This window comes from Vanellus vanellus (assembly GCF_965231255.1).
Source record: "Vanellus vanellus genome assembly, chromosome: 24".
Classification (NCBI taxonomy): domain Eukaryota; kingdom Metazoa; phylum Chordata; class Aves; order Charadriiformes; family Charadriidae; genus Vanellus; species Vanellus vanellus.
The window spans coordinates 5,562,464-5,575,599 of NC_138929.1; the positions used below are offsets into that span (position 1 = coordinate 5,562,464).

General features: G+C 48.7%; 1 protein-coding gene across 1 annotated transcript in view; it reads right to left on the reverse strand.

Annotated features, from left to right (window-relative positions):
• Nucleotides 1–13,136, reverse strand: part of MYO1D (myosin ID) — a 188,319-nt gene that overhangs the window by 80,888 nt on the left and 94,295 nt on the right. Inside the window, exons 17-19 of the mRNA XM_082495123.1 lie at nt 11,837–12,060; nt 10,545–10,689; nt 9,798–9,902 (exon numbers count right to left, since the gene is read on the reverse strand). Of these exons, the coding sequence (XP_082351249.1) occupies nt 9,798–9,902; nt 10,545–10,689; nt 11,837–12,060 (474 nt within the window). The remainder of the gene's footprint in view (nt 1–9,797; nt 9,903–10,544; nt 10,690–11,836; nt 12,061–13,136) is intronic.

Below are 13,136 nucleotides of genomic sequence, written 5' to 3' on the forward strand. Positions count from 1 at the left end.
AGCTCTGCTCTGCCGCAGCAAGCTGCGAGATCGGTTCAGCTGGGCCAGACCCGTACGGGGAGGACAGCAGCTTCTTCTATAGAGGTGGACATCGCTCAACTCATATTTTAACTTAACACGTTGTCCTTAACTTCTGTTAAGGACACGGTATTCAAGGCAAGGACGTGTAAAGACCACTGGTGGGCTCAGGATGCTCAAAAGAAGTTCTTTAAACAACTCACTGCCCAGCTCCGCTGTCTGGGGCTGCTCTGGGAACACGGAGAGCAGAGCTACAACAGCCAGCAAACTTGTAGACCAAACAAAAAATGCACCCAGAGGCATCCGCGCGCCTCCAAGGTTAACTGACCACTGAAGGAGATTTGGTTTGGGTTGGTTTTTGGTAAACGCTTGTACCATTCTCAGGTTATTCTGAAAGTGGACTCCAGTCTCCTGACTCCCACGCCACTCCTAGAAGATACTTATCGCTAAGAAAATCATAGCGCACTTCAAACAACTTTAATACTGGCTTCCAAAAAGAGGCAAAAGTGTTTTAATCGTCAAACGACTGTACCCTCTGACAAAGGTAGGGCACAGAGGCGATGGAGCTACACTTCTCGGAGAAGAATGTCCTCAAACCAGAACATACAGCAACAAGAGGCAATGGGCAGAGGATGCGGCAGGAGAAAGTCCAACAGGACGCACCAGGGAAAAAACCCTGCCCTGGAGGGTGGCAGCCCTGGGACAGGGCTCAGAGAGGCTGTGTAACCTTCATCCTCGAGGATTTTCCGAACTCGGCTAACCAAGAGCCTGAGCAGCCTCGTCTAACTCTGAATTTCGCCCTGCTCAGAGCAGGAGGTTGGACCACAGACCTCCAGCGGCCCCTTCCCACCTAAATCATCCTGCAATTTCATCAGCCCATACGCTGCCGAGAAAACAGACTTCACTGTATCTGAAATATTCTGGCAGTTTCCAGTAGTTCAGCAAACACAGCTTAGCGTGGCCATTGGGAAACATTAATATCTTAATGTTGCCACTGGGCTCTCCAGCCGTAAATTTAAGACCAATTACAGATACACGCTATAATTCAGCGAAGAGCCGTTATTTCCCTGCTGAGGAAAACCACTATATTATCACCTGTAATCTCAGTGGCTGTCAACAGCCGCAGAGATTATCTGTATATATATGTGCCGACCCTCACGGAATAATCTCAGGCATACGCAAGAAGTTGGTTCACTATAATTTGAACTCAAAATACTGTCCCCCGGGGATATTGCTTGCAGAACCAGGCACTCGGTGTACGGGGAAATTAAGCTCTGGTTTGTGGTGTACTCGTGGTTTATATGCGGAATAACCCTAAAACTTATGTATACATTTTTTAAAATACCAATTATACATAACAGTTCCGATAAGGTAAAAATTAACCGTTGGAAGCCGGCAATACGTGAACCCCTCAGCGAGCGCGGCTGAAAACAGCCCAGTGCTCAGCCCCGCATCCCGGTCCTTCGTCGCAGTTCACGCGTGCGGTTTCTATGCAGTCAGAGCAACGGGAGAACACATTATTTCAGCGCCAGCCAATGATGCAAAGTAACAGATGTGGCCCGGCAGCAAGCCATACACGGTGGTCATATAACTAGTTAATTTTCCTTAATTTTAGGTATTCTGAAGTCCTGAGTTCATGTTTGTTTTTTGCCACCGATCGGGTCTCCAGCAACAGCATCCCTGCGGCACCCGAGAAATTAAATCACCAAAACTGCTGTCAAATGCCACAGAAGCACCTCTGGAAAACGATTGTAAAAATATGCAACTGGTTATTAAAGATGTACTCACTCAAAGGATACAAGATACTAAATGTTGTACCTTCCCAGTAACATCCAATCTGGGGAAGATCCAGGAAGACTGAAGCTAATAAACCACTCTGCCGCACCTTATGGAATTAGGCTGTTTATTTCCAAAGACAGAAGTGGGAGGATCATGTTACGGCAGGAAACAAAATTATATTCTCCCCGGAGAAGTGTTTTATACCCCGGGATCACGCCTTTATTCCTACCTCCTTTCTAAACACAGATCATTTCAATTCCCCCCGTCCCACCGCAACGCACCACAAACATTCGTCGTGGCTGCCGGTACCCTCAGGCTCCAGCAAGCGGAGTTTTCGCAGAGGAAACACGCGCCTCACTAACACTGCCATTAATTTCTCCAGGAAATACTACACTGAAGGAGAATATTCGACGTCATCTAGACTTTCAGATGCCTCAAGATGTCGGGTACTGAATAGTCACAAGACGCAAAGTTTTGTGAAAAGCAAGTGAGAAAGTAGGACGCCAAGTCGAAACTATTTTTCACTGAAGGAAAAGCGGAGTCGTCGGTGTATCACAGTCACCGAGATATTTATTAATCAACTGAGAAGGGCAGAGGAGGGTGAGACGTGATGAGGCGGATGAACATAAATAGGATTTTCCTAGGCGGAGTCGGGAGAACTTAAATATTCGCGGTCAACAGGCAGCAGAGCGGCAAAGTTCAGAGCAGATAAAGGCAAGAAATGCAAATTGGAGAGCTGTACGACGGCTTTAAATTAACAGCACCGACTCAGAAGAAGTAACTGAGGATGATTTGAGACAGATCTGGATAGATCTTGGCACAATCACAAGAGGCAGCTGAAAGCAAGCGAGGCGCTAGCAGGCGGGGAAGGCTCGCACAGGGATTAATGCCATGCTCTCACTCGGAATATCGCGTGAAGCACCAGGACGGTGAACGTGGAGACTCTCCTGGTTCAGAGAAGGTAAAGAAAAATCACTGAGGGCCTGGAAAACCTCACAGGCAGAGATGCTGAATAACTGGGATTATTTTAGGAAGCAGCTGAACGGGAGGAAAAAAAAAAATAAAAGGCTATGAAACACTGAACGGCCCAGAGAAAGCAGGTTTGGAGTGTCTGGTGCTGCTCGTTGAGTTGTTTGAGCAGAGAAGCGCCGGCTCCTCAAACCCTCACCTGGCTGCGCAGGTCCCAGCACGCCGCGTGCCACGGCTCGCAAAGCTTCTCCGGTCCGTGGGGCCGTCACCTGCCCCACACAGACATCAGACCTGATGCTGCGTGGCCATGGCACCCAAATGTGTATTTTTGAGTCATTTTAATTTGTTTTAAAGGGTCTGACAACACCACCTGTTCGCTGCCATGATTCCGCTTGTTGCTGCCATCTCAACATCCTCCCTGTCATCCATGCCTGCTTCCAGCACGGAGCCCATGGTGGCAAAGGGAGCAGAGCTCACCCCGCTGTGCAACCAGAGCCACCCCACCGCAGGAGGTCCTGCAGCTCTCGCCCAGAAAGCGGGAACGGGAAGAAGCCCGCCTTTGGCGAGGAAAGATAATATGGTAGTTACTGAATCCCAGACTGGTCAGGGCTGGAAGGGCCCTCTGGAGCTCCCCCAGTGCCACCCCCCGCCAGAGCAGGGGCACCTCCAACAGTGCCACAGGACACCTCCAGGTGGGTTTGGAATGGCTCCAGAGGGGGAGACTCCCCCCTCTATGGGCAGCTGTGCCAGTGCTCTGCCGCCCGCACAGGAGAGAAGTCCCTCCTCAGGTGCAGATGGAACTTCCTCTGCTCCAGTTTGTGCCCGTTCCCTCTTGTCCCGTCACTGGGCACCACTGAACACAGACTGTTCCCACCCCCCGGCACCCGCCCTTTGGGGATTGATAAGCGTTGATAAGATCCCCCCTCAGTCTTCTCTTCTCCAGACTGAAAAGCCCCAAGTCCCAAGTGTGTTCCAGTTTGTGCCTGTTGCCCCTTGTCCCGTCACTGGACACCACTGGAAGGAGTCTGGCCCCATCCTCTTGCCACCGCTCTGCAGATATTGATGAGCACTGCTGAGATCCCCTCTCAGCCTTCTCTTCCCCGGGCGGAACAGCCCCGGGGCTCTCAGCCTCTCCTCAGCAGAGAGATGCTCCAGTCCCTGAGCATCTCCACAGCCCCCGCTGGACCCTCTCCAGCAGTTCCCTGTCCCTCTTGACCCGGGGAGCCCCGAACTGGACACAGTGCTCCAGATGTGGCCTCCCCAGGGCAGAGCAGAGGGGGAGGATGACCTCCCTCGCCCCGCTGGCCACGCTCTGCTTGATGGCCCCCAGGATGCCATTGGCCTTCTTGGCCACCAGGGCACTTTGCTGCCTCATGGGCAACTCATCCCTCCCAGGTCCCTCTCTGCAGAGCTGCTTCCCAGCAGGTCAACCCCCAACCTGTACCAGGGTGTGGGGTTACTCCTCCCCAGGTGTGTGACCCTACTCTCGCTACAAGCTCTACCTGCATGTTTTAAATTCCACTCCTTTCTGGTGGTTACCCATTGTTTTTAGTGTTCACAGTGAACAATAAATTCAGTTGAACAGCTAAAGAGACGTGCCAAAGGGGCAGTCCAGCAGCTTATCCCATGTGAGAAGCGAATTCTTGCTGTCCTGGAATTCCTGTCCTTTCCGGCTCTTCCCGAGCAATCCCTTTGCTTCAGGTGTCTCGTGCATCTATATCAGATTTACGCAAATAATACACGCTGTGTTTTCAGAAGTAAACTGTCACGTTGGGCAGAGCGCACAGAAGAGACGCAGACAAATGCCAGCACCATTGCAAATGCCTCCGTTCTTTTGATTTTGTAGGAGTAGAGACAGGCCTTATGTTCTCAGATACAGCTCCTACCCTCCCGGAGAACAGCCCTCCCGAGCGTTGTGTTCTCTGCACCTTCTGGGCATTTTTTTATTTATATCTTTGTTGATCCAAATGCGAATCAGACTTAATTTAGCTTCTCGACTAGCTTATGGGGAAAAATGAAAGTCTAGCCTATAGCAGAAGAACCTCCAAATGAGCTTTTCAGGTCACTGCTGGGGGCCTCTAGATGCCACAGGGCACCGGGCTTTGAGAGAGGTGGTCCTCTCGAGGGAGCTCGGTGCCACAAATCACAAGGGAGAAAGTGGGGAGAAAAGCCTTATTCTAAAAAACCCAGAGGAACTGTTGTTACCTAGGTGATACAACAAAATCTGGTGGTAGGCATGAAATATGCATTTGGTTTCCCAAGGCAAAAAAAAAAAAAAAAAAAAAAAGCCTTGAATATTTCCTTTGAAAAATGAAGAGCACCACAATGCTGAGAAATGATGTATTTTTCCATAGGCAGAAAGGACCCGCTTCTACCTATACCGACTGCAAGAACGCAAGCACACACGCCTCCCATCAGCGAGGCTTCAAAGTCCCTTCGCAGTCCTTCTATAAAAAGAGCTATAAAAGCTTCGGGTCCAAACAGATTCACCCGTTATTATTCATCTCAAGCTGTTGAAATTAAGACCCCACGCACTCAAGCTAAAGAAAACTTTCCCAGCAGTTGTCAATACTTCCAAGAGCAGTTCCCCGGCTGGCGAGCGGTGGTATTAACTTCCTTGACTACCCCAGAACAACATCAATCAGCAGCTAATAAAACAAAATATCTGTCTCAAAGAATTTAATGGTTAGCAAATATCTTACAGGTCATAAGATATACCTTATACATAAACATAGAATCATAGAATCACAGAATGGTTTGGGTTGGAAGGGAGCTTAAAGCTCACCCAGTCCCACCCCCTGCCCTGGGCAGGGACACCTCCCCCCAGCCCAGGTTGCTCCAAGCCCCGTCCAACCTGGCCTTGAACACCTCCAGGGATGGGGCAGCCACAGCTTCTCGGGGCACCCTGCCCCAGGGGCTCACTGCCCACACAGGAAACAATTTCTTCCCAATATCTCATCTAAATCTCCCCTCTTCCAGTTTGAAGCCATTCCCCCTCATCCTATCACTCCATGCCCTTGGAAAAAGTCCCTCCCCAGCTCTCCTGGAGCCCCTTTAGGCACTGGAAGGGGCTCTGAGGTCTCCCCGGAGCCTTCTCTTCTCCAGGCTGACCCCCCCCACCTCTCCCAGCCCGTCCTCCCAGCAGAGGGGCTCCAGCCCTCCCAGCATCTCCGGGGCCTCCTCTGGCCCCGCTCCAACAGCTCCGTGTCCTTCTGCTGTTGGGGTCTCACCAGAGCAGAGGGGCACAATCCCCCCCCTCACCCTGCTGGCCACACTTCTGATCCAGCCCAGGATCTGGTTGCCCTTCTGGGCTGCCATCGCACACTGCCGGCTCGTGTTGAGCTTCTCGTCAATCAGCACCCCCAGGGCCTTCTCCTCAGGGCTGCTCTCCAGCCATTCCCCGCTGAGTCTGGATTTGTGCTTGGGATTACATTTTTAAATATATTTTTAAACTTCAGGCTTGACTTGTGTCTATTCAAATTGCCCGGTATCAATCTTTTTAATTTCTTTTCTTTCCAAGGAAAGAAGCGTATTAGACTGCAATTCTCTGTCAATTTTGAAGAGCAGACACCTAACGTTGCCATTGACAGCCAAGAACCGCTTCACATGCGGCGTGATGGTTCGGTACCTCACTCACAGCCGCGAAGAAAGTCTGATGCTGCTTCAGAAATGAAACGTTCACCTCAAGGCACCGAAGTGTGCTCTCGTTACCAGTAACACCTTTCTGCCTGCCTAAGGGACCCGCAGTAACAGCGCGTTTTTCGCTCCAGAATCCTCAAATAAGCCGAATCATGAAAACATCCCCTGAATGAACTTGAGCAACCCTTATTCTGGGGGCTGATGCTTTGTTAGAGCGCATTATTGAAGGGAAAGCAATGAAATCACCTGATAATCAATTACATTTTCATTTCTGTGACTCGCCCCTCGGTCCCCCGCTAAAGCTTCGCGTGAGCCAAAATTCAGCTGAGAAACGAACAGGAACAGCCAATTTGCAAATCCACAACAAAGCAGGTTTCGCCTAAGGAACCCCACAAACCTCCCTGGGGGGGGGGGAAGGGGGGGCGCTCCCTTTCACACGCTCTCACCATCGACGCAGCCTGGCCGTGCTCACGCCGAGAGCCACGCTTGTGCAAGGAACTTTTGGTGTGACGCGGGGAAGTTAAAGAAGGATAAAGCTAAAAGGAAATAAAAAATATAGTGATTTTATTTACTTACTTATTAAAAAAGAAAAGGGAAGAACGCAGCAACCAGAAGAAATCCTCCCTACCCCCCAGCACTGAAAGCTGATCCTCAGGCTGCGGTACTTTTTGGGTAAGAGGCAGAAGGCTACAGATTGTGGTTTTTAACAAGAGAAACACCTTTTTTAAAAAGACAGCTCAGGATATAAATTGTTTCATGTGAGGAGTAAAAGAAGGCTAATGCCGTTTTCAGGGTAAAGACCGCGTTCCTGTAGTCAAAGCACAGAGCTGCTTACGGGCTCTACGACAGTTCTCACTGTCGCTTAGTCCGCAAATCCGCTGGTCGAATTTAAGGCCAAATAGATTACCTAAAGAAGCGCACTGGTCAGGAAGCGAAACGGTAAATCTTGAAACGCCATATCTTTGTCTCGTTAGTTTTCAAAGTTCAGGATTGTTTGCCTTCCCTCCTCCGTTCTCTCCAGGCTCGCCTGGACATTTCTGGTCCATACAAGGGGGCAGACAAATGGTTAGATATTACAGCCAAGGGCGGATTTGAAAGGGGTCGTTTGCTTTTCAGTTTAAACATGGGGATGTCCCGAAATCGCCAGGCTTACACACATCATTAAAGATCCTACGGAAGTGCAGTCTTGTCCTCACCAGCAATGCTGAAAGGGCTCTATCCATTTGTCGGAGGAGAGGTACTCCTGTTTGCTTCTTTAAGGCTGTCATTTTCCTAAAGAAGATGCTGCATTTTCCCTAAATTTTGCTGTATTTTTTTTTTTGTCTAACACAAATCCTTAAGAACAAAGACCAGGAAAAGTATTAACGCCTTCAAAGCCTCAGGCACCGCCAGGTTGCAGATGAGGAGCAGCTCCCCCGTGCATCACCCAGTTGGCGGCTCCGGGTCAGCTTGTCCTATCCCGGCCCCGCTACGCTGTCCCGTCACGCTCACGCGTGCGCTTCCTTTACTGCCCACTCCAAAAGCCATGCAAAGGTATCCCTGCCCAAGCAGGCAAGGGGAGGATTAAGCCTGACCTCTCCAACAGAAGAAACCCACCGACAATTTAACCTTTAAAAAGATCAAAAACGTAACAAGATAATTTAAAAGCCCCAAAACTGCAAGTCTACTACCTCGCCGCCTCCGCAGTATTTTCTGATTTCAGCTGAGCTACGTTATTTAAGCGCCCCTGGTAGGCTAAAGCTTTCTTCCCCTCTGCAAGCAATGAAGGGAAGCTTTCAGGCTCAGGAAGAAATCCGTGCTAGGATAGGTAACACCCATTCCATCTCCAGACCGCTTTTATTATTGAAGCGGTGGGACACCGACGCAAACAACCCCGGCAGAAAAAAGATTTTTTTTCCAAGAAGTAGACGCAGTAACAGGATGTACAGAAAGGAGACCTGTTTGTATGCTCCAGGATTTCTTCATACACCATAAAAAAAGAACCGCCGAGACGCTCGCCGAGGCAGGAGCTCTGTGCCTGCAGTTACTGAGCGGGGAAAGGTATGGATCTGCGCTTCGGAAACCTGCTTGCCCCTACGCTCGCACAGGAGATCGTCCTTCAAAGCTGAATCAGGAGCAAGCGAGAGAAACGTAAGGACTTAAAAGCTTAAAAGTTGCGTAACAGTGAGCAAAATTAAACTCCCACTCCAGGTACACACATAATAATATACACACCTCCCCCCGGAGCAATTCCCCTCACCGTCATTCCATTCCCATTCAAAACAATTTCTGTAATCACATCTTTAAGAACCGAATACTGTATTTTTACGATTATTCCAGTTTAGCTACAAACAGCACTGATTTCCAAACAGTTCATTAAAAGAATTAGAAGAGGAACCCTTTTGTTTTCAGCCCCCAGTCAGGGTGAAATTCTCCTGCATCTCCTTGTCCCTAACAGAGGTTGCGGCCAAACTGCTGGAGGATCGCAGAGAGGAGGTTTGGATTCAGACTCACTTGATCCTCCTTTAATCCCAACAATACACACCAATATTCACTCAAACTGCTCATTCCACCAGCGAACCACGCTCCTAAGGAGAACGCGTGAAAAGCAACGAGATACTCCACTGAAATATTTGTGTTTGGAAAGCAAGAAGAGATTTCTATTTTTATATACACAAATCACTGTTGTATAAATAATATAACTCCCTACAACTAGCAAAGAAGTTTTGTTATAAAGTAATATTTTACGCTGCAAAATTAATTTTGTTGTTACTGTTAAATATAATATTTGCAGAATCATAAACAATGATCGCGCACATGCTCCCCTTCTGGCAAGCGGGGACCAACTGCAGCAGCACATTTTTAGAAATAAAAAGAATATACAGCTTCTTAAAAACACTGGAACACCGGCAGCCCCGGCCTGTCGTCGAAATGGCTTTTTTGTCTGTTGTCTGTTTGTAAATTGAAAAATGTTCTCTCCTGACAGACTCTTAAAACCAGCATCATTTAGGTCATTATGAACTACCCATAAAAATTATGCAAGCACATTTTTCTAATTTGCCTTTTTAAACCTTCCAACCCATTTAACAAAAAACCACATTCTGCTACGAAAAAAGTTCAGATCCAAACCAGTTACACACAATCGAGTGAATTTATTCCCGCCCTCGCCGCGAAGAGGCCGCAGAAGCCCTTCACGCAGCGCGCCCTTCGGGGTAAGAGGCTCAGAGTTACGTACCCATCAAAAAAAAAATCGCTGATACTCTTCCTTGAAACAGGACGGCTTCGAAGTGCCGTCTGTTAAAGCCTCTCCAGGATTCCCTCCTCACCCTTGGCTTCCCAAGGTTTCACCCGGACAACGGGAAGTTCCCCCCCCCCAGCCCACGCGTCCGCAGAGCACGCGTGACGCCGGTTACCTTGCGGACGTGGCAGGAGAAGAGAACGTTCATGTATTTGTCTTTCCGTTTCAGCTCGTTGGCAACGGGGATGAAAGAGCCCGTGGTCTGGGAGTTCTCTGGTTTCTGAAAGAGCAAAGACGGGCACATAACTCTTCTCGCTTACCGAAGAAAGCAATCGCATTACGTGACGGCAGGCCAGAGAGGACTGCAGCTGCACCACCGCGTCCGAAGGCTTCCTCCAGTCTCTGCCTCGTGGAAGAGCAGCAGAGCATCTGGAGTTTTTATGTGCTTTCTTAAAAAAAAAAAAAAAAAAGCCTTAACAAAACAAAGTGCTTAAAGGAAGGACGGAGTGAAAGGCAGCAATGCAACTCGCCTAGAGAGAATTTCTTTGTTCCTTTTCATTTTAGGCTATTTCTTAATGTCCCATTATATCTAAAATGTCAGTTTTATATCGACTTCTTTCCCAGCTTTGGCCATCTGAAGAGCCAGCTGATGGCATTCCTCATTATCTTTTAATGCTGCTTGTGATGCTCGGGCTAGGCTTGAGTATGCAGAAAAATCACTCCTGGTGCAGCAGAAGTCAAAGACTCTGAAATGATAATAAACCCATTTACGGAGGAAATTTCTTTCTGGGGGAGAAAGGGGAAAGCACGGAGCGGAAAGTACTTCTCCCTCTCGAGAAACCAGTCGTCGCTTTTTCAAATTTCCACCCTTTTTAGCATCCTAAGCCCCAGGTGTCGCATCGATCGCTTCGCTCGTACTCACCAGTGCGATGTAGTTCCCCTCCCATGCTCTCTGCAGGCCGATATCAGCTCTGTGACCCTTCAGCACTTCCATGGCGGCAACCTTGGCCCTCAGTTGAGGTAGGACTTCTGGCGGGACGCTCCGGATGAGTTCCCCTGCTCGCCACCTGCCGCAAAAGGCCTGAATCAGTTCCGCAGTCTGTACCACGCACTACGAGGACTACTTCTGCCCAATCAGCGCAACAAGGACACCCCGAGACTATAAACGTCAGGGGGAAAAAACGTCCTTCCATTGCATTCATAAAGCTGGAAACTTCTGTATCGTTTTAAAGTCATCATTTTAAAGACAGTACACTCCCCGTCCTGTACCCAGAAGTCAACTACCAGCGCATCTGTTTGCGATCAAGGTTTTGCAAGCCCATTTTTTGGCTCATTTACAACATCATTCTCCTTTAATAGCTGAATTTGGCCCTACAATTGAAACCTAACCAACTGTAACACGAAGCAGGTCCGGGTAGCTCATCTGTTACTCCACACCATGCTCCAGCCTTCGGCAGCAGCACCAATTTTCCAGGATTAATGCTACGAAAAGTTTTTTACCAACTAAAATTTTGTAGTTGTGATAATTGAGCTCCTTCTGAAAGCAGCAGACTCCACCCAGATCGGTCGTGGATGGCTTTCAAGAGACAACTGGGGAAAAATCCCGAGGCTGACTTGATCTAGTGCTGGTGGTAATCCCCCTTCAGGCAGATGGCCGGACCGGAGATCTCTGGAGGCCACATCTGGCCACGGTTTCTCTTGTTCAGGGATTTTCAGGAGTCATCGTTTTTCAAATTGGAATCATAACTACTTTTTCTACAACCTACCAGAGAAAAAAAATCACTAGCTTTTACATATTAGGAGGTTGTAATAAAGGTATAAAACACCTCTTCTGCACATAGAATACGCGTAGGTAGTAGAGCATTGCTTATTCTGTTGCAGAAAAGTACTGATTTGCTATAAGAAATCTTGAGAAAGTCAAAAAGATTCCTTTTCTCCCCTCCTGTCTAACGGCAGCCGCTCTTTTCTTTTGAAACCAACCAGAAAGGGGCCAAGGAAGGAAATACAATATCCATCCTGCCTCAATCTTTGAGACAGCATCATTATTTACCCGATCATTATTTGCCGATTTGGTTTTTGTACCAAAAACCACTGACGTTTTCATCTACGACGCCCCGTTCATGTTCTTCAATCCTTTTTCCAAGTTTTACGGAACAAGCAGTAGCCGTTCGCTCCTCTAGCTTGGATGGAAAAGACAAGAGTTTTTCTTTGTACCTGTGGTAAATGGTCTGGAGCGCCTCTTCAAATCGGCGCAGCACTTTCGGTGGAGTGGGCCACTGCACGTGCTTGCCGTAATCCTTCATTAGCCTCACGTCGTGAAAGCGGCGGGCGACCTCGCGGATGTAGGCCTTCACTTTGTAGCGGCGGTAGTACTTGAGTATCGCCAGGGCGGCTTTCGTCCTCTTATAGCGAAGGCGAGCCAAAGTGCCCCTCCAGACCTAAGAGTCAGTGGAGAAGACAGTTTTAGCAATAAACCCAGGATATTATTCCTTTTTTCCCTTCCATACTCCTTCCAGGCAGCTGAAATCCATAAATATATTAGTTTTATTTTAAAGGAAGCGACTTTTCTGTGCCAGCAAATCCAATTAAAACATCACTGAAAAAACACCGTGTTTACCAGCGTATCGAGAAACAATTTTAACTCAGATTTAAAAAAAAAAAAAAAAAAAAGATTGCTTTGAAAATTTGGGCCGCGCACTGAAAGGTGGAAAATACGCAATACACAGGATATCCTCCCAACCCGCCGGACGGGAGGGCAGCTCCGCCAGTGCCTGGGGGGCACCGGAGGCAGAAAACATGCCGTGTTCTGGAGTTCTCCATCCCACACCCCATCAAAGAGGGTCTCTGGGACCGCTTGTAGTGCTGACGTGACGCTACAGCCCCTCAGCTGAAGCCTCCGCGTGCGGCGAAGCGCGGCAGCGCTCGGCCAGGCCGGGCAGGTCGACACGCGTATTCCCCCCCCGGCGCTCTCCAGCTGACACGCGTGTCCCTGAGGGATTCGTCAACAGCCGTACTTCCCCGCTAATATAATCCGCCAAGATGAAGATTGCATTTTTGTTTCCTTGTAGAATTAAACTGGAAGGATAACGAGCCTCCTGCATACGAGTGTTTCACCGCTCGCTACGGGCCCTCGCTGGAGAGTTTATTTCCCTCTTGAGAAACATCCCATAGCACCACTGATGCACATCAAGGCTTCTATTTACAGGAGAATTAATTAATTACCTGTGGCAATTTCCAACATGACATTCGCTTTATGAAGCTGATGTCAAAGGTTCTCTTGACAGCTTTAGAGATAATCCTGATACGTGGCTGAAAAACCCCTACATGTGGCAAGCAGTGTAGCAGATAGAGGGGCCGCTCTTCTCTACACGCTCAAAATTCGAAGAAGAAATAGAGAATTTGGGTTCCAAAACCCTGAAAAGCAGCAGGCTCTCTTCTCCCAACCTCTGTGAGAGTAACCTCTCCTCGTTCTCCTTCGGCCTCGCTGTCCTTGTGTAGGACGTGTCCCGTTCAC